This window comes from Canis lupus, chromosome 23 (genome assembly GCF_003254725.2).
Source record: "Canis lupus dingo isolate Sandy chromosome 23, ASM325472v2, whole genome shotgun sequence".
Taxonomy (NCBI): domain Eukaryota; kingdom Metazoa; phylum Chordata; class Mammalia; order Carnivora; family Canidae; genus Canis; species Canis lupus.
The window spans coordinates 19,860,221-19,882,595 of record NC_064265.1 but is presented as its reverse complement, the minus strand read 5'-3'; the positions used below and the strand labels follow the sequence as shown (position 1 = coordinate 19,882,595).

The 22,375-nt window shown below is 36.4% G+C and overlaps 1 protein-coding gene across 2 annotated transcripts in view; it reads left to right on the top strand.

Moving 5' to 3' along the window:
* Positions 1–22,117, top strand: part of NR1D2 (nuclear receptor subfamily 1 group D member 2) — a 28,770-nt gene extending 6,653 nt beyond the window's left edge. For both annotated transcript variants that reach the window (XM_025460998.3, XM_049099615.1), the window contains exons 2-8: positions 2,034–2,300; positions 3,593–3,681; positions 5,626–5,770; positions 7,782–8,401; positions 10,124–10,309; positions 12,334–12,544; positions 18,708–22,117. In XM_025460998.3, the coding sequence (XP_025316783.3) occupies positions 2,034–2,300; positions 3,593–3,681; positions 5,626–5,770; positions 7,782–8,401; positions 10,124–10,309; positions 12,334–12,544; positions 18,708–18,904 (1,715 nt within the window). In that variant the 3' untranslated portion in view covers positions 18,905–22,117. The remainder of the gene's footprint in view (positions 1–2,033; positions 2,301–3,592; positions 3,682–5,625; positions 5,771–7,781; positions 8,402–10,123; positions 10,310–12,333; positions 12,545–18,707) is intronic.
* Positions 22,118–22,375: the final 258 nt, after the last annotated feature.

The following is a 22,375-nucleotide window of genomic DNA, read 5'->3' as shown; positions in this document are numbered from 1 at the left end:
TGCATTTATGCATATTAAATTTATGTTTGATAAACACTATTGTGTTTTTCTTGGCATAGTAGGAGCTGTTTTAACTTCTCTTTTGGGTTGTGACCAAAATCCCTAAGAATTATGGTTTTACTTGACTGCTTAGGAACTTTCCATTCTGGTTATGTATAATTGGTACTTAAATACCTATCTGGTACCCTATTTCAACACAACAGACTAAAGTGACCTAAAATTTCCCTGCCCATTTTTTTCTTTGTGAGTGGAAGTATCTTTCTATTCTTTGGAATTGTTTTGGCCTCAGCGTTTTGCTCCATCTGTGTGTGTTCTAAAATGTAGTTTTTACCAACGAAAAGATTGGGGAATCATTTCTCATTAGCAGAGAAGGTTATTTCAGAAGGAATGCTTAAATTGCAGTTGTTATTTAGGGAATGTGCAGAAGTCTCCACTTAATACTCTGTATAGTTATCAGAAATATCAGAAATGTCCTGTTTTGCCTGTGACTACCTAGTACTGTTTTTTTTTTTTTTAATTATTTATTTATTTATTCATGAGAGACAGAGAAGCAGAGACACAGGCAGAGGGAGAAGCAGGCTCCATGCAGGGAGTCTGATGTGGGACTTGATCCCGGGTCTCCAGGATCAGGCCTTGGGCTGAAGCAGGCACTAAACCACTGAGCCACCCAGGGATCCCCTTCCTAGTACTGTTTTATGCTACTTGGGATCTGTCCTTGTTATAAATGTGGGCTTCACAAAGGCGAGAATTAGGTCTTAAAAATATTTATGGTAGGCTTATTACCTGTAAAGCATGCATAGAGAATTAAGAGACACCGTGCACTGAGGTGTGTATGGTCTACTGGAGAAAGAGATGGGAGACAGTAAACAGTATGTTTAAATAAGATTTCAGAACAGAGATAGAAGAGAGGTAATTTTACCTTTATATCTTATGCACATCGAAAAAGCCCTTTAAGCGTTTGTTGATGATAGAGGAAAGAGGAAAGGAAACCACAGTAGAAAAGATGAGAATTAGTTGTTTGGCCTGGGATTTGGAAAAATAATATAGTTGCCTATGAGATTACCCTTGCAGCGTTTTATGTCTTTGAGAGAAGATGTTTGAAATTATACCCCAAGAATAATTTTAAATACTGTTTCTTAACCTGAGAAGTTTACAGTCTCTAGGAGGCCAAGACCAGTTTTCACAGAGGTTGTGGAGGTTATATTGGTGAAGTTGTGAATAGTATTTTAAGAGTAGCTCTGTGGAGAATTAGTGTCAGCCTTAATGTTATTCTCTTATAGCATGCATTCTTTCAGCCTCTTTTAACATTTACTGTAAATAGCAAGTGAGAAGAACAGGTGGTGAGTCTGGATTCCTTAAGAGCTGTTTACAGATAAGTGTGTCTGCAAGTCCAGTGGCAGAAGCAGGTGGAGAAGGGGGAGTATGGAACTGGTGATTAGTGAATAGTCATTGAAGTTTTCAGGGATCAAAACAGAAAGATTCTGGGAGCATTAGCTATGAAACATTCCCCATTTGACATAAATTATCTGGAGTTCCAAATGTTATATCTGTTCTTGATTAACCCATGTTTTAGCCAGGTGCTGGGGGAGGCAAATGAACCCATTGTTTCTAAGATTGTGTTATATAAAGGTATAATGAAAGAGACAGAGAGGACCAGAATCAGACTTCTTCGTGACCAAAACAGTTTACTCTAAGCTACTTAGTCAGGAAGATTTTTCATTCTTTATAGGAAAAAACAAAAAACAAAACCTGGAAAATGAAAAGCTTTAGGTTTGGATCTTTGTGTGCTCAGAATAATTAAGCCAGTGAGAGCTTCTCATTCTTTGAATCAGTGGAAATTATATGTGCTTCAAACTCTATGAAAGCAGGAAAAATAGGAAATAAGGAAATAAGTTACTTTCTCCTTTTAGGGTAAGTGGATATTTAGTCAGCAGTCTGTTTCTAAAGTTAGTGACTTTACTATTCAGATTTGGAAAAACAGAAAACATATATTGTCATGTATCTAATTATCTGAATTTTCGCCTCTTTTCTAGGGGGTGTGATCGCCTATATCAGTTCTTCCAGCTCAGCCTCTAGCCCTGCCTCTTGTCACAGTGAAGGTTCTGAGAACAGTTTCCAATCCTCCTCCTCCTCTGTTCCATCTTCTCCAAATAGCTCTAATTCTGATAACAATGGTAATCCCAAAAATGGAGATCTCTCCAATATTGAAGGCATCCTGAAGAATGATCGAATAGATTGTTCTATGAAAACAAGCAAATCGAGTGCACCTGGGATGACAAAGAGTCATAGTGGAGTGACAAGTAAGTTACTTTAGTTTTCGAAGGTTGGTGCCATTAATTACAGGTGGGGTTTGTTTTATCAGTTTTTCATTTGAGTGTCATTTCACCCCCTTTTGGATGACCATAGTTTAGTAGTTAGTAGGTAAGAAATCAGTGATAATTTTAAAAGTTACAGCCTAGGGGTTGTCATAATTGGTTCTTGCCACAGAGCAAGATATGTGATTATACACTCTGCCTGACTGTGTGTCCTCTGGGGTATCCCCTTTACCACATTTTCACAGTTGTCTTTCTTCTGAACTCTTAGTACTGAATTTGGTTTCTAGAACAGAGTACTTGTGGGAAGGGGTTTGCTTTCATGAAGTTGGAGTTAGGAACGTTTGGGATTTAGAAAACAAAGCAGCCTTGGGATAACTGAGTGGCGGAATTTGGAGTCCTGAGTGAATGTGGAGGTAAGAGTGGCTGCTACAGAGGAGGATTGGTGCCTATAGGTGAATTGAACTGAGTATCATACAGCAAGCAGCATGTGGCCACATCTGTTCACACCTCTGTTGATTGCCTCTTTTGTTTGACTTTTTAATTCTTACCAAGGAGAATTGTTTTTAATTCTGGTTGTGGGACACCTGGGTGGCTCAACGGTTGAGTGTCTGCTTTTGGCTCAGGGCATGATCCTGGGGTCCAGGATCGAGTCCTGTATCGGGCTTCTTGTGGGGAGCTTGCTTCTCCCTCTGCCTGTGTCTCTGCCTCTCTCTCTCTCTCTCTCTCTCTCTGTGTCTCTCATGAATAAATAAATAAAATCTTTAAAAAAAATAATTCTGGTTGCATATATGGTATAAAGTAACTCTAGATTTAAAAAATTTCAGAGTATGTTCAAAATCATCAGGAAAGGGAAAAAAACTCGCTCTCAGAAATATTTTTGGCAGCCCCATAAACTGTGTTTAAAAGAAAACTAAGGGATGTCTGGGTGGCTCAGTGGTTGAATATTTGCCTTTGGCTCAGGGCGTGATCCTGGAGTCCTGGGATCGAGTCCCGCATCAAGCTCCCTGCATGGAGGCTGCTTCTCCCTCTGCCTGTGTCTCTGCCTCTCTCTGTGTTTCTTATGAATAAATGAATAAAATATTAAAAAAAAAAAGAAAACTAAGATTTCTTTTGATAACTTGATGTAAAGATTTTTCTTTCTTTTGCATTATAAGATAGATTTGAATTTTTTGAAAGTACTTCAAGTTGAATAAAATAAATTGGAATCAGTTGGAGAGAAAAGCAACAGTTGAAGTCTTTCTTCCAGCTTTATACTTTTGTGTCTGTTTGTGTCTTAGAATTTAGTGGCATGGTTCTACTGTGTAAAGTCTGTGGGGATGTGGCGTCAGGATTCCACTATGGAGTTCATGCTTGTGAAGGCTGTAAGGTAAGCTATTGATTCTGGGATTAAAGAAATTGGAGTTAGGCTTGCCAATTTCCACAAATGATAACTTGGGAGGATAAGAGAAATCAGAAGCTACTCTTAAAGTTTTAAACATTTTATATAGCATATAAAGATCACTTATTTTGAAAAATATATTTTTAATTTAGTGAAAATATTTCTCTTTTCTTTAAGATTTTGATCAGAATAAACTTGCTTTCTCACTCAAAATGATGGTATGAAACCAAGTGCCCAAATGCTTATTTATTAATGCATCTGGCACTGTTCCAGGTGGTGGGGAAATAGGAAGCGAGACAGGCAAGGCACTGCTGCCTTATTGGAACTTAGTTTAAACCAAACTTTGAATAAGTCGCTTCAGATATGTTGACATTCTGATATGTCAGATATTAGGAGTTGGGAATAATTCCTGTATACTTGTGAAAATGTAGCATCTTTAGAAGTAATGCCAAGTGAGTAGAAGAATCTTGAATATAAATTGAATACTTGGGGAACCTCATTTTATTTTTTAGGTTAGTTGAATATTTCTTGGTTAGAGGGTCAGCTAATTCCAAGTGAGATAGTGTATACCTCCACTTATATCTAGGAAATCTCCCTTTCTTTAAAGAATCTGGCACAATTATTTCTCCTGAGTATCAAAATTAATATGGCCAAGATACTTGCTCTTGGTGTTTTCTGACTGAAAGCCAGGAACAAGAATCCAGTTTGGCAAGATATGATAGGTGAGCAAGATAATGAATATACATGATGGAAGAAGAAATATTTTCTAGGGTAGCTCTGAATAAATTGTGCATTTGGTAGCTCTAATGACTGGGTCACTTCACAAGACTAGTCTGTATTTAATATAGAAGTAGCACTTTTCCACTGTTTTAAAAATGCTATAAATGCTGTTTTACTATCTCCTCCTCCTCCTCCTCCTCTTCTTCTTCTTTAATTTTTTTCTTTTTTCTTCTTTTTTAAAATGTGAAGTAATTGTATAGTAGACATTATTCTCACTTTATTGCCAAAGAAACAAAAACACAAGTGTATGAGCCTGTGTATCCTTGATAAATACACATAATTGTTCTGTACCCTCCTAGAGATAAGTCTAATTCAGATATTGTAGTGTCCAAGTATAATATTGCAGTAATAAAATTTAAAAATGTTGTATTTCAAAATTACATAGATTTGTGAAATGTGTGGTTAGTTATGATACTCAGGGAAACTGCAATTTAAAATTTTGGTAACTGTTCTTGACTTTACTGTTTTTCCTGGGACCATGAAGCTGGAGCTCTGTAAAGAAAGACTTTCACAGAGCATGAACTTAAATTGTTTGTGTAGTAAAGGCAGTTATTTGTATCCATCTATCTGGGAACGGTCTTCCCTTGGATTAGTAGCTGGTCTGTGGGTGTGTGGTGCCACTCGGACCTGTTGCTGACAAGTAGCCAGGAACATCTGGCATCTACAAGTAGACCTTGCTGGGGTCAGCAGATAATGATCCAGGAAAGACCAAGTTCTCCTAATGTAATTCTTGATCCAGTTAGGGTGTTACAGCTATGGAACACATTTCTCTGTCAACTCTTTAAAAATAAATCATTCGTATTTCAGAAATTTTGGGATTTGTATGTGATTAAAGTTTGGGCTGGAAAATGTGGCTACAGGCAGGGACCGGTAACACAGTAAAGTGTAGTAAAGCAGTGCTTGGCAAGCTCCAAGATTCTCTGAAGAGAAGAGGAAGAGTTTTGTTTGGCTAGTAGGCATGGGTGCTTTGAAACCATAAGCATCCAGTTAAAGTCTGTGTGTCATTGTTACATATCCCTCTGTTCAAAATTATTTCCCCAGGTAGCCAGTAAAATACTCAATAGTCGTGTATGTGTGTATGGGCGGGGGGTGCTTACAAGGATTTCATCTGGATGTTTGTAAATGACTGAGTTCATCTTCCTTTGTTCTTAGGGTTTCTTTCGGAGAAGCATTCAGCAAAACATTCAGTACAAGAAGTGCCTGAAGAATGAAAACTGTTCTATAATGAGGATGAATAGAAACAGATGTCAGCAGTGTCGCTTCAAAAAGTGTCTGTCAGTTGGAATGTCGAGAGATGGTATGTTCCCACTTTAACGAGCACTCTTTTTAAAACATATGGAGCTAGGCTTTCATTCCTCAGCATAAACCAGACCTATAGGCCAGTTACCAGTGGCCTTCTTGTGCTTAGAGTGAAGCAGATTTTAGAAACACATTTTGATGCTTTGTAAGATGCCAGATTCATTAAAGTTAAATTTTAGCATTATCACCCTGGAAATAGCTCTTGGCTCTCTTTTTGGGGGCTTCTTCTAAAAAGACCCCCCCCCCTTTTTTAAAGTATACAGTTTGAATACTTTTCTTTCCCTAACAAAAGAATTCATTTTTCTTCTTTTTTTTTTTTTTTTTTTTCTTTCTTTCCTTTTTTTCTTTCTCCCTTATAGAGGAAGTAGGGAGGGGCAAAGAGAGGGGAGGAAGAGAGAATCTCAAGTAGGCTTCATGCCTAGCGTGGAGTCTGACACAGAGCTCAATTCTACAACCTTCAGATCACAACCTGAACTGAAATCAAGAATCTGAGGCTTGACCAACTGAGCCACCTAGGCACCCCTCACTTTTCTTGATATAGGAATCCTTGGCTCTGTCTCCTTAATTAGCATTTCTGAGGAACTTATTTCTGCTATGTGAATTATCTCTATGATTTTCTCAGCCCTGAGATGATAATGTGCTTTTAGGGCACAGGTTCTGAGTACATTGAAAGGAGATACAAAATTGACAGAAACAGTAGGGTCTTATGTGGAGGTGGTTGCTAAATTCTGGCATGATCCAGTCCCATAAAAAATAAAAGTTAATTTATGGGACTATTAGTATCTCTGTGGATGACATCACTGGAAAATTTGACTCTTCTGTTCTGCTTACGGAAATCACTTTTGGATAGTCTCATTCAGTTCTAAGTAACTGAAGAATATGCAGCTTTCAGAGGGATTAGTTTAGTAGTATTAAGAATTGCTAAGAATGAACCTGATATGTATTTAGGGAAGGGTCACTTAAGCAGTCCCTTAAGTTATATATTACACAAGTACTGTTTGTTAATAGAGCATCTTGAGAAATGGATTTTAGCAGTTGATGTTTTGGATTTCATTTGCCTGAAATTTTTTTTTTTTTTCTATTACTGGAAATACTGGTCTGAAGTTGGTAGATATTGTGATTTCCTCAAAAGAACAAAAATGGCAATCATTTGTGAAGGAGGGAGTAGAGATAGAGTGTGAAACATAAAATTGTCCATTAATAGCAACAATGTCAGAAGCTACAATTAGATTAGGAAGGTGTTCTTGCTGGGTGGGTATATTGGATTTTTATTATCTCCATATAAATATTAGACTAGAAAGCTTTTCTTTTCTGTTCCTCAGGAATAGGAATGTTGGAGACAGGACACATTCTAACTCTCGCCTCTAAAATAATGGTGGATGAATGATTTAATTTTTGTTTCAGTGATTTTAATTAAAATCCAGCCAGTTTTCAATAACTGCATTTCTGTTGACTGTGTGTGTGTGTTTTAATTTAAAAATAAATTTAAAAAGATTTTTAAGAAGCTAGAAAAGGAGAGAGTAAATAATTTAATAGTTGACTCTTGAATATAGGGTTATGAAAATGAATTGACAAAGGTTAGATGTTCGGGGAGTGCTTGTACCTATTAGGTTCCATTAACATTAATGGCTGTAGGTAGCTGAATCTCACCATGTACCTTCTTAAGAACAGTCTTCAGCCTTGTAATAGGCGCTGTGTAGTAATGCTGACTGCTTCAACTGTAATTTTCATTAGTTAATTTCAAATTTTTCAAAAATTTTGCTTATAAAATACCCAAGACATAGATATTCTCTTAGCTTTCTTTTGGGAGAAAACTTGAAAAATTTTCTCCTTTCCACTTCTTATCCTACATCAAAAATATAACTATCAAATTTAGAATGATTTGGGCCAGAGACATTCAGATATTTTTTATTTGTACAGAAGCTATAGCTAACATAATTTTGTGCTATTCTTTTGTATAAACAGGTCTTACTTAGAATATAGATGTTAAATATCTTTTTCTTCAATAGCTGTTCGGTTTGGTCGTATTCCTAAGCGTGAAAAACAGAGGATGCTAATTGAAATGCAGAGTGCGATGAAGACCATGATGAACAGCCAGTTCAGTGGTCATTTGCAGAATGACACATTAGAACATCATGAACAGACAGCCTTACCAGCCCAGGAACAGCTGCGACCCAAGCCCCAGCTTGAACAAGAAAACATCAAAAGCTCTTCTCCCTCTTCTGATTTTGCAAAGGATGAAGTGATTGGCATGGTGACCAGGGCACACAAGGATACCTTTATGTATAATCAAGAGCAGCGAGAAAACTCAGCAGAGACCATGCAGCCTCAGAGAGAACGGATTCCCAAGAGCATGGAGCAATATAATTTAAATCACGATCACTGTGGCAGTGGGCTTAGCAGCCATTTTCCATGTAGTGAGAGCCAGCAGCACCTCAATGGACAGTACAAAGGGAGGAACATAATGCATTACCCAAATGGGCATGCCATTTGTATTGCAAATGGACATTGTATGAACTTCTCCAATGCTTATACTCAACGAGTATGTGATAGAGTTTCGATAGATGGATTTTCTCAGAATGAGAACAAGAATAATTACCTGTGCAACACTGGAGGGAGAATGCATCTGGTATAGTGAATTCAATTTTTTTGCCCAACTTGAATCAAGGAAAGCTTTTGAAAGTTTTCTTTTATTTGGGGGGAATATACCAACTTCAGGGGCAGGGTTGGTGTCAGAAAACATGAGATTTACAGAATCAGTTTTGTACAGTATTTTTAGTCAAATACTTCTAATAAACATCATTTGTTGAATGACCTCATTTCACAACTGAGTACAAGCATGTGATTTGATTGATACTGTGGTTGGGATAAGCATTTATATAAAATATGGATCATGTAAAATTGGTCCTTTAAGTCTTAGAAATCCCTTTGAAAATTTAAGCATTCTGATTAATTACTCCCCTACTAGCTTTGGGATTTTCTCAAAGTGCTGATCATTTAGCTTGCCACAGTTGGTAATCCTTTGATATCTATGGAAGTATTTTCTTTAACCATTATAATGCAAAATCTTTGAACATAGAACATGGATAGATATTTTACTGTTTGAGAATCTAGGAATATTTTAATATGCTAATTTCTAAGGATTTTCTCAGACTTCATCTTACGAGATGAGCTAATGTTACTCATATTGTTCAAGTTTTTTTTTTTTTTAATCAAATACAAGAGTCTACATCAAAGTACAGTGTTTATATTCAGCCAAAATTTCATCAAAAACAGCAGTACCTCACCATTTCCAGTATATACCATGAGGTCCTTTGATAGTGCTGGGTATTTTCTGCAGCCAGGTAATTAAAGTCTTCTTTTTTCATTTTTAAAGTAACTGACTTTACTCCAATTCTTTTGTTAGATTTTTCTTGTCACTTACAAGTATTTGATTCCATGGATCTGAAAGGTGACCTTATATTTTATTAGACATAGTGGCTACCTTAAGGAGGGAAAAATCTGTAACCATTTTTGGTATTCTCTGTGGTTATTTAATCATCCTGTTCCTGGATCTCCTGTGGATTTAGTGAAAATTTAAAGGCTGATTTTACTAGTAGAGTATACAGTGAATGTTCATAATCTTTTTAGTGTTCTCATACCCTCTTTGGCTTCCTAATTTTTCCTCACCAATCCTTACATAGAAGGTGTTCTTTGTATCTCCCATCATTGTTTTGTTTCCTAATTGAACAAGTGGAGGCTAGTAGTCCTGCCACTGTTTATGAAATAAATGGTCAGTGACTTTTTTTTTTAAAGTAAGGCATATCACTGTATTTCCTTCTTTGAAATTATAATATTTTAATTGTGCCATTTGGAAAAAAGTGAGCTTTGAAATATTAACTAAATATTGGGTTCTAGGCCTGTGACTTCTAGATGTATTTGGATAAATCACTAAACATTAGGGTCTCATTTCCTTATCTGAGAAATGATAATTATAATATCTGCTATAACTAATGAATAGGATTGACAATATTAAGTATATATGAATTTTTTTAAGAATCATAAAACCAGCATAAGATGGTAGCAGTGTTACAAAATAAACTCTTAAACCTGCACAAACGGTTTTTGAAATAGCTTAGGCTACCCCTTTTATGATGCATTAATTGCTATTCAAACTAGGTTGCCATGAGGCTTCCTAACATAAGGCAAGTAGCAAGAAGAGAAAGTGTTACTATTGGTAACATTTACCTGTCTGAGCGTTATTTTCACATTGGGGTTCCCAGTGATTGAGATGCCACTTTTTGAAGGTTTTTTTTTTTTTTTTTAAATCATGTCTCACTCTTTAAGAGTTTTTCCATTCTGTGCATGCTAGGTTTGTCCAATGAGTAAGTCTCCATATGTGGATCCTCATAAATCTGGGCATGAAATCTGGGAAGAATTTTCAATGAGCTTCACTCCAGCAGTGAAAGAAGTGGTGGAATTTGCAAAGCGTATTCCTGGATTCAGAGATCTCTCTCAGCATGACCAAGTCAACCTTTTGAAGGCTGGGACTTTTGAGGTAGGTTTTATTTATCTAGAATATTGATGTAGGGTGTGTGTAGTGTTTTGTTTTCATGTACATTTTCATTCTTTTCTAAATAAGCATTTATAGTCTAGAGGCTGAAGTTACCAACAAAAGAATAACCATCTCAGAATCTTGGGAAGAGATGAAATAAATCCACAGTTCCTTAGGACTTGAAATACAACTGTTCTATATTCTTAACCCTATGTACTTCCTCTGGGTTCTAGTATTTCTCTCAGGTGTGGACTGCAGGTAGGGTCTGCATAGTTAGACAGCCAATGAACATAGCCTAGCCTGGTATTTCAGTACAGAGTACAAAGAATAAATAGGATGCGGTTTTCTCTTTTAGGAGATTGTGGAATATTTTGGGAATGTGTGAGACATGTCTTATGTACTAGTTTGGACTCTCTTGGCCTCACCTCATTTAGAATCCTTGCTACTTTTTCTACCCTGACTTCTCTTGCTGTGATACATTCTGCCTGGACTTGGGGCAGCCACTGTTGCCAACTTGAGTAGAACACAGAATGTCTCTCTTTGTGCTATGTTATGTGCCTCTCATCTTCCCCAGGGCTTCCCTGGTGCTGCTCAAGTGTGAGGAGCCTCAGAACTTGCTCAGAGCTCACTTAAACATTATTCTGAAATGCAGGCTGGTGGGAGAAGTTGGTGTCTACTGGGCAATGTCTTTGATTAGTGGGGGATGGGATCCAGGGGATATATTTTTACTTTCGCCTGCTGGTCCCACAGACTGAACTGTCAGTTTTTAATGATACTGAGTGGCGGCCAGCTCAGTAATACTTCCTCTGATATTTGCTGTCTTCCCTTCCCAGTCTTATTTCCTTTTTCCTCAAACTTGTTTTCACATGTGGTAATGCCCATTCCACATAAACTTTTGCCTTATGCTCTGTTTTCTAGGGCAGCTGGACCAGAATGGAGAAGGAGCCATATTCATAAATAAAATAGCTGTGGCATAATTTAAAAGTAAAACTGTTAGGTTAGGATTTTCAATGTAAAGGAAGACATTACAGTTAGGATTTCAACTCTGAATTTTAGAGGGATGTCAGTGATTAAGTTTAAATCACCCTTTTTTTTTTTTTTTTTTTTTTGAGGTTAGGTAACTGTGGCCCAGAGAGGTGAAGAGATTTTTCTAGGATTACCAATAAATTTCTAACACAGGACCAGAACACAAATCCCAGACTCCAGGACTTGTGTTCTTTCCACCTTGTGATTTATCTTGGGATTGCTGTGTTCTAGAGTTAGTGCAATCTTCATAGAAGGCTCATTACTCTCTTTTGGATTGTTTTGAGTAAAACAAGTTTTTGGGAAAATTGCAAAGGGAAGGTGTTTGTTCCTATTCCTCTGGTTATGAGAGAATTGTGTGACATAGGTGTCACCATTTACTATAGGGGAGGGAGTGCCATAGATAAGCATTTGTTGACTGATTTGGTTTGGGTTTGAATTACATCTTGGTGTCTGGAACACTTCTACTGTAATTGTTTTCTTTGTGTATTATCTCTTTGGGTTATGGTTTCTTGAAATAGTCTAATTAGAGTTCATCTGCTGCATTTGCTTTGGCTGCATTTGGTGTTTTCATGTCTCTAAGTGTCATTGCATTGAAATATTGCTCTTTTTACTTATGGATTAGAGACCATGTGATATACTTGGTAGCTTAAAGAGTTTCTTTAATGCTTTGGCCAAGGCCCAGTTTCAGATTTCTTGGCATTATTGCCTGCTTTAATTTTGTATTTGCATTTCAGAATCTTTATTAATAGAGTTTCAGAATATCACAGGACTCAAGTATTTTGCCAACGGTGGCTGGAATTTTTTTGATGTTCTTGGGATATTATTGCTTTGGTAGAGAATTTGCCCTTAAGGAAATGGTTCTGGGTAAAAATAAACTCAGTTATTCTTTTACAGCTTGCTTTTATATGTAGGATGTTTCTTAACTGACTTGAATACTGAATTATTTCTTAATATTAGTACTGAACTCCTTCAAATACATTTAAGTCTTTTTCTTTTTCCAGGTTTTGATGGTACGGTTTGCATCATTGTTTGATGCAAAGGAGCGTACGGTCACCTTTTTAAGTGGAAAAAAATATAGTGTCGATGATTTACACTCAATGGGAGCAGGGGATCTGCTAAACTCTATGTTTGAATTTAGTGAGAAGCTAAATGCCCTCCAACTTAGTGATGAAGAGATGAGTTTGTTTACAGCTGTTGTCCTGGTATCTGCAGGTAAGCAAGCTGGTTCATAATTGTGGCATACCCAGAATACAGTGACCAAGTGGGGGAGAAGGTGGAACTATGTTCCAGCAAGATATTTAGAAGCCTTGAGGGCTTTAAGCAGATGCTAAATTGTGTGAATCTGTTATTTTTGCATAATTAGACAGTATAAAGTCAAAAGTGCTGTAGAGTAATGAAATGATGTTTAGATCTAGGCCTCACATTGACCACAAGTCTTATTCTTTAACTTTTGCTAATAATTTTTACAAGTCTAAATTGTTATTTTTGTGGATTTAATGATTTTTTTGGGATATTAGGTTCTGATATGAATTTAAGTTTTAATTGAAATATGTATTACTTGAAAATATTAAAAATACCCAGTATAGTTAGTTTCAAAAATTGGTGAATTACGAGTAGGCTTTTACCCAGCTTTGCCACTGAATTTTCTGTCTGACTTGCATAAATAGTTCTTTTCTTTTGGGTCTCGGTTTCCTCATCCTGTGGAAGGAAGGGATTGTACCATGTGTGCCAACCTGGGGTCTGGCACAGGATGGGTACTTAGTTGCTGTTTGAATGAATGATCAAGATTTTTGAGTCCTAAACATTTAATGTTTATTTATGAGTCATTGATGATGTTTTCCAATTACTTTGCCACCTTACATTTATATTATAGGTATTTCTTTTTTTTTTTTTTTTTTTAAATTTTTATTTTATTTTATTTATTTATGAAGGGGCCTGGGCCCCTTCTCTCACACACACACACACAGAGAGAGACAGAGACATAGGCAGAGGGAGAAGCAGGCTCCATGCACCGGGAGCCTGACGTGGGATTCGATCCCGGGTCTCCAGGATCGTGCCCTGGGCCAAAGGCAGGCACCAAACCACTGCGCCACCCAGGGATCCCTATATTATAGGTATTTCTGACCAAAGTATTTCAATTTAGATAATAGCTATTAAGAAAATAGCAAATGGGAAATTGATATACAATGACTTTCCTGGGAACATATAAATAAGAACCAGCCATTTTTAGGATCACTAACTTTATTTTAAAACATTTTTTGAGAATTTTACAGTATTCTGATATGACTTAAAGTTTCCCATTTGTTTCCTACTGTGTAAAAGCCATTGTACCAGGTGCTGTGAGGGTTATAAAGCGTAAGTTATAACCCCTGTTTATGTGGCTAAACTGTAAATCAGGAACTCCTAAGGAGAGTAAGTTCTTTGTGTATCTTAAAGGGCCTGTACATCAGGGGTACAAATACATATGTCTTTTAAGCATACTTTGGCTACCTGTTCTGATCAGCTCTACCCAGGTAACTACAAATGCACTTATGTTACAGAATAGTATGAAGTAACAGGTTAATAAGGGATACCTATTTTTCTCAATAATCTTGTAATTAATGCTTCTTGCACTTTATCTACCATTTTGCAGTCTCTTGATAATTATTAATGGTTTGAGTTGATATCATAATAATCTATTATGAAACTAAAGATAATCCTTACTTGTTAGTTTCTTTATCTGATCCATATGTGCTAGGAGGAGACAAGCATTAAGACACAAGCTTGCTCTCCAAGCCTTAATGTTCTGTTTGGAAAGACAGAACTAACACAGAAAACTTCATGGTATTAAGCTGTGTGGTTCTGACTGAGGAAGGAACCTCATTCAGAGGTTCTAGGAAGGAAGATGAAATTACTTGAGAAAGCTTTATGGGGAAGATGAAAGTGGATCTGGAATTTGAGGGGTGGATTATTAGATTTTCCCATCAAAGCAGTGATGGAGCAGCTTGGAAGAGCATGAGGTAGGCTAGGGTCAGGTGGCCAAAACCCATCGTGTATATCAAGGAGGAAAGGGACAGAAGAAGGCTGGTGAGTTAAAGGTTATTGAATGACCACGAGGAGAACTAAGCAGAGAAGTTTTAACTGAAATATGGGGCAGTGGGAAGTCCGTGTAGGGGAATGATCAGGCATGAACAAAATGATAGTCTGACATTAGTTCTGCATGTTTATCTTGGGTAGATTAGACAAGTGAGTCATTAGAGCTGGAGAGTCAGGTTGAGAGGCTGTTTACACAATTTCAGTTAGGAGGCAGTGGAATGAACCCTCCTGAGATAGCTGTGGCAGAGGAGGTGAACAGGAGGGACTCTCAGAGATGGTGCAAAGGAAGAAACAGTGGTAGGGGGTGAGGGGGATCTCTGTGCCAGGAAATGTGCTACTTATTGAAATTTCCTACCAAGAACGTGATTTTTTGTTTTTGTTTTAATCTCCTTTGGAAAAAGCCTTGTGTTGTTTCCTGATCAGGAGAACAACATGAATTCTTTGCAAAAGTAGAAAATACTAAGATGAAAATACAGATGATTGGGAAATCTGGGTGGCTCAGAGGTTGAGCATCTGCCTTTGGCTCAGGGCGTGATCCCGGAGTCCCGGAATTGAGTCCCACATCGGGCCCCCTGCATGAAGCCTGTTTCTCACTCTGCCTCTGTCTCTGCCTCTCGCTTTCTCTGTCTCTCATGAATAGATAAAATCTTAAAAAAAAAAAAAAGAAAAGAAAATACAGATGATAATATTGCTACCAAAAAGGATTACTTTCAACATTAGGGGGTCTCTATCTGTTCCCTGTCCCTCCATTTATCATTTACCTGCTTTATTGATTTATGGTACCTAAAAAAAAAAACCGTTTGATATGCCAAGTGGAAAAGCCTAATTATAGAAGAATATAACGCATTCTTATTTTTGTTATGTCTATATAAAGGCACACAAGCAACACATATACAACAATTTCATGCATTTTAAAACAATATGTTACTTTCACTTAAACATATGATAGTGTTCATGTCAAACTCAAATCTTTACTACCTAAAAAGAACTATTGCTATTTTTAAAGCAGTATTTATACAGGAAAATAAAATTCAAAAACTCTAGAAGAGGATAAAATAAAAGTCTCTCCTTTCTCTTAGCCTACTCTTCAGAGAACTAGATTTCTAACCATCTTTCTTCTTAATTGTTCTCAGTTACCCATCCAACTGTAAATACTGTGCTTGTACTTCTTTTTATTGAGTAGATATAACTGACAAATAAAAGGATCTTCTTACTTTTTATAAGCTTTATTTTTATAGTTATGTTGTTTTATTTAAAACAGTAATATGCTCACATTCTTTGGTCCTTCACTTTTCCAGAACCTCTCAGATAGTATAGATAGAATCTTTTCCTTGGAAAGGGAGACATTTTCCTCCTTTTCCCATATCCTGGATTTCTTTGCTATATCATTTCTTTTACATTGTCAAGAATGAAAATATTTACCTTCTGTTCTGTTGGTGTCAAGTTTCCATGCTTTGTTTATTAGATGAGTCTAAATATTGAAAGTAAAAAAATCTGCATTTGCAGTATTATATAAGTAGTACTCACAGTGTTCACAGAGTGGGGTTGAAATGGTGGACAAGGCAATATAAATTTTTTTTTTTTAGGATTTTATTTATTTGGGACAGCATGAGCAGGGGGGGACAGCCAAAGGGAGGGGGAAAGGGACAAGCAGACTCCCCACTGAATGAGGAGCCCAGCAACGCTAGGCAATCTCAGGGCCCCAAGACCATGACCTGAGATGACACCTAACTGACTGAGCCTCCTGGGTGCAATATAAATCTTGCCCTAAACCTGTGCCATCCAAGGGGGGAGTATTCCAAGTAGCAGGTAACAAATGGATTATTTATATTCTCTATTAATTGCTCAGAATTAAGCAACCATTATATTTGCATTTATTTATTCATTCATTCATTCATTCATTCATTGTTATTTCAAGATTTTATTTATTCATGAGAGACGGGGGCGGGGGGGGGGAGGGCAGAGACACAGGCAGAGAGAGAAGCAGGCTCCATGCAGGGAGCCTGACGTGGGACTCCATCCCAGGTCTCCAGGATCACGCCCTGGACTGAAGGCAGCACTAAACCACTTAGCGGTACTATTTGCTTTATATTTAAAATAGCTTTTTGCTTTTCTTGGAATCTATAGTTGCCATCTGGGTTTTGTTTTGGTTCTTGTCAGAAAGTTAGTTTCTAGATTTATTATATGATTTTATCCTCACAACAGACCTCTGAGGTGAGCTCTGGGACATGTTATCCTCAAATACAGGCAAGAAATTTGAGAAATAGAAGGGTTAAATAATTTGCCCAAGACCGTACATTTTTAAAAGTTGGCTGAGCATGCATTTGAACTCCTATTAGTCTAGCTTCAAAGCCTTTCTGCTATACTGCTTGTTAATAGAATAGCTCTAGCTGCTAAGGGAGAGAGAAATCTCAAACATGATCTTTGCCTGTGAGATTGGAAGACTCTTGATACCATGGAGAAAAAGGGAATTATACTTGGAAGGTAAATTCTTGAGATTGTGTGAAATGGCAGCAGTTACTTGCAGTTGAATATTAGGGACAGGCCTATATAGGTGTGAGACCAGAGTTCATCTAGATATGGATTTTAGTTGTCTTCATAGAGGTTTTTGTGGAAGGAACTTGATTTCCATCTTGTAGGATGTGAATATACATAGAGAGGAGATACGGTGAGATTTGGTGGTGAGGGATGAAGAACCTCTCAAAGCTTAAGGAAGTATAGAGGACAGGTATATCATGAATTAAACTACTATAAACTATAAAGTAAGTGTAGCATTTAGTACATCTTTTAGAAGATTAATTTCTTTTTTTTTTTTAGAATTTTTTTTTAAGACTTTATTTATTTATTCATGAGTGACAGAGAGGGAGAGGCAGAGACACAGGCAGAGGGAGAAGCAGGCTCCATGCAGGGAGCCCAATGTGGGACTTGATCCTGGGATCCAGGATCGCGCCTTGGGCCAAAGGCAGGCACTAGACCGCTGAGCCACCCAGGAATTCCCCCCAAGTTTTCATATTAAGAACAAGTATGCCCCAAATAATGTCTACCAGAGATTTTTGCTTCCTTTGCAGTATCTTTCTTATTAATTACCACTCCCTATACTGGGAGCCATTGAATATTTCTTGTGCTCTACTGCCTCCTATTGTAAACGGAAGAAATAGCTCTTAATGATGAAAAAGTCCATGGGCAAACAACATAGGTTTGGCTAATTTTAAGATACTTCCCTTTATTGTTGGCTTATACTAAATCACTAATTTATTAATATTTTGTTTGATGAGCTTAATGAACACAGTATGTTAAATGGATGTGAATACAGGTTAATATAAGTAGGTAATAAAGTTGCATAGTATATTAGTTATTACTGCATAATAAATTACCTTAAAACTTAGTGGCTTAAAAATGAATACATTTATGATCTCACAGTTTCTGAGGATTAGAAATATAGATGTGGCTTAGACAGGTGCCTCTAGCTAAGGGTTTCCTAGTAGATTGTAGTCAAACTGTGAGCAGGGCTGTAGCTGACTGGCTCAACCACCAGGGAAGGATCTGCTTCTAGGCTTATTCATGTGGTTGTAGCAGGAGTCATTTCCTTGCAAGATGTTGGACTGAGTGCCTCAGTTCCTTGCTGGCTGTTGGCTAGAGACCACCGTCAGTTCCTTAGCATATTGACCACCCGTAGGCAGCTCACAACATGGCATCTGGCTTTTCTCAGAGGAAGTAAGCAAGAATATGCTGAAGATGAAGTTTTTTGTTTTTTGTTTTTTGTAATATATTTTATTCATCAGTAGTGAGTCAGTAAGTCTAGCCCACTCAAAGGGAACAGATACACAAGGTTATGGTTACCAAGATGAGGTGGCCATTTTAGAGGTTGCCTGCCGCACATGGTAACATATAAATGTGAATATATTCCATATGAAGAAAAAATATATTTGGAAACTACATGATTCATTTTATTGTCAATTAGCAGTTGAAATTAATAGATGGCATCTAATTTTAAAAGTCAGAACCTCAAAAAAATCAGAACCTCTAGTTTTGTAAACAAAGTACTAAGCACTGAAGAATTTGATATGTCAAGTGTACTGTGTCATATATCTCTTTATAATGTAATAAATAGGTACAGAAATTTGCCTTTGGGATTTGAGAAATTTTGTCAAGTATTGTTTGCCTTTATTCTAATGTATAAAACCTTGTTTTGGATTCATTGATGAGACTGATGAGCAAGAATTATATTTATATTTAATGTTATCTCTTAATATTTATACTTAATAATATGTTCTCTCACTCATGTCTGTCTATTCCTTAGATCGATCTGGGATAGAAAACGTCAACTCTGTGGAGGCTTTGCAGGAAACCCTCATCCGTGCACTAAGGACCTTAATAATGAAAAACCATCCAAATGAGGCCTCTATTTTTACAAAACTTCTTCTAAAGTTGCCAGATCTTCGATCTTTAAACAACATGCACTCTGAGGAGCTCTTGGCCTTTAAAGTTCACCCCTAAGGCCTTTGTTTATGTAAACATGAACTGATTCATGCTAACTGTACATTTTGTGCTAAAATGCTTATTTATATGTGTATACCATATGTGGAGATAAAAAAGACCTTTAAGACAATACAAGATTGTAGGCTATCTCTGTAATCATGCAGTAGCTGTTTGGATTGAGGTTTCTTCAGCCATGGTTAGACATTGACCGCATTTCCCCTATAGACCAATCAGCTGTGTCGCACTTGAACTGGAGAAGTTACACTGAATTATAGTCACACTGAATGTTAGACTTTTTCATCTGCCAAAACCAAAAATCATTTTGATCTCCCTGTGGTATAAATATAACGCACAATCACAAGTATATGAGGACTTAAAAATTAATCTTTAGTGGTAGAAATTCTGTTGTATGATGAAGACTTGATTTCACCACAGACCATTTGACCTGGTAATTGGAGACATTGCAGGTTAGGAGATCTTCATGTCTGGATTTTGTTCTGCCGCTTGTAAAGTATATGATCCCAGGCAGGTTAGTTGGTTGTGGAAAATGAAAATTGATAGTGTTCTTAATGCCCCACCTCGCAGATACTAAAAAATGTCTATAAAGCATATTTACCTCTTGGGAGATAGGCACTATGTAAATAAAGTAAATTTTTGTTATTACAATTATTCATAATAATATTCTTTCCTTATTTCTAAGTATTTCTGAAAAATCATTTCAGAGTCCACCCCAACCTATTATTCAAGGTTCCTGCATATGTGTGGGGTATCCTCCTGGCACACACATACTTAAAGTTTATGGGTACATCAGATACATAGTATGTGTACATAATATCTATGTGAATATAGTTATACATAAACACATTTCTTCACAATATTTTAAACTGTGAAGAACTTTATCATACAATAAACTTAAAACAAGAGGTGTCAAAGACTCAAATTAGGTGCATTTTACCTGTTGATGACATAACCATTGCTTTAAATGTTTAGACAGTAGATTATTGAGTTTATGCTCTATTTTTATTTAAGCAGCACTTAATGTAAAAGTACCAACAGGCAGTTGAGTTCAGATTTTAAAAAGTATGTATTTTAGAGTTCATCTTTGGTAAAATCTTTGGTTCAAGGTACTAGTTGTTTAAAAGTTCATTCAGATTCTTACCTTGTACTAAAAAAGGTTTCATTGCTGCCCGTTATAGACATGCTGCAGCTTGATGATAAATATTTTGATTCTTTTTGGAGAACCAATCAATGTTTTAAGAAAACTGATGTGTTGGCTGTGTGTGTGTGTGTGTGTGTGTGTATGTGTGTGTATGTGTGTGTGCAAGTGTGTTTGAGTCCACTCTTTTTTTTTATTCTTCTAAATAACACTACAGGGATTTTTTTCAAATTAGATTTAATCTATAATTTGAGAAATCATTTAGTGTGTGTGACCTACAGGCTTAGAAATGGTACAGAGACATTTCATCCACATTTCTAATATTGGGCTTTATTAAATAGAGATCAGCCTCTGTTTATGGCAGTGGGAGAAATAGCCAGAGTGGAGGATTTTCTGTGTGTTTTTCTGTTTCCCTGGAAAATAGCAGTTAGTTGGAATTTTTTGAAAAGATTGTCTTCTGTATAATTTTTGGATTATATAAAACTGTAAGAATGGAAAGAGCCCGCTTTACTATACTCAGCCTGTTGCTTTAATGACATGTGAGCAGAATGCCTTATTTTGTAATCTTGTTTAACTTGTTGCTACTGGGACTTGAATTTCTGTGGCACTTGTTAAGTAAGTAAAAAAAAGAAGTTAAATCCTCTCATTATTAAAGAGGAAAGGTGATGGTGATGTCTGTAATACAATATGAACCATAATTGTGATTTACCTTACGTAGGTAAGACTTTTATGGGATCTACAGTCTAGTTTTTGTGAATTCTTTACATGATAGCATTATCTTTTTATAATTTTTTTTCCTAAGATAAATGCATAGTTTTCTTCTATGGGGGATAGAAAAGGCTTTTTGAAGTAATCCTGAAAACCTCAAAGATCATGTTTATTCTTAATTTTTGCCTTTTGCATAAGCCTCTTTATAACATGTTATCTTTAAAACAATTACTGTCTTTAGGAATGTGTAACCAGAACTATGTTAGTATTGCTTATAAAACTTTAGTTAGGTTCAATATATACATGTATACATCTATATATAGGTATGTAGGTTCGCATTTTGTCTTGTAAAATTTTATTTGAACAAATTCTTCCTGTAGGTAATGGGAAACAAAATTAATAGTTTATATGCCACTTGTAGCATCTCTATATTTGAAAATAGCCCAATATTAAAACTACTAAAATTAAACCAGCAGTCTATTATAAGCACATTCTTTGAGTCATTGGATATAAATTTATTAATGTGGAGAAGACAACCAGTTTGGGAAACTTCTGGGTTGGTGGGACACTGTTGATTAATTGATAATGTACTGTATGAATTAAGTGATGCTTTAACTCTGATTTTACATTTTAAAGTTAAAATACGGGCATTATGTCAGCAAACTTAAGGGCATTATGTCAGCAAGCTAAAACTTTTTTTTTTCTGTGCTTTTAATGTATCTCTTCACATGATCTGAGAGAGGATTCAAGCTTTTAGAGAGAAATAAATAGCTGAGGGAAAGGGGAAGCATCTTCTTGAGTTGAAGCTTTTCCTTATGGCGATGGTTTAATTACAGATGAAAAATTAGAAGGCAATTTCAGTGGATTAAGTGTATAGCTTTTGTATCTACATTTCAAGAAATTACCATTGTAACTTGATAAGAAATGATTTATTTTATGTAAACATCATTGCAAAGCAAGGTGTAGAAGCTCAGCTAGATTTATTACTGTGCACGAGATTAAGTACCTATCTCAATTATTCTTTTTCTTTTCCAATATAAAGTTTGCTGAATGTACAAGAAGAGTTTATCACTTAGGATATAGAATTTTTTTTAGGGGTTGGGGGGACGGGATCTGTCAGGAAATTGCCTATAAACAAAGATTGTCTTGATTTGATTCAGAACATAAAACTTGAAGCTATTCTTGAACTAACGTGGAAAAATAAAATGGCTATTGTTTTAAAAAAGTGATAGAAATATATTGTCAAGATATGAATTAAGTTTATTTTCTACAAACTGTTATTGATGAGGACATGGATAATACCTTCATGTTTCTGAAAAGTAATCTGTACGTGGGGGGAGGGGATAATAAATATTATTTCTAACCAAGTGCGTGGTTTTTGGTATCTTTCTATCTTAATGTTTTTGTAAGACTCTAACTTAGTACTTTCCCCTGAGCATAGGCAGGACGTCTTACCTAAATACCTGATTTAGCGTGGGGGAGCATGTATATGCAGGGCTCTTCTTAAAAGATTTTAGTTTGTTTAGAGTCCAGCAACGATTGTTGCTGTTTTCTATAATAGCTAAATAGTAGTTTGTTGTATCTGGTAAGGTAATCTTTTTTAGAGGGGGATGATCTGAGAAAGG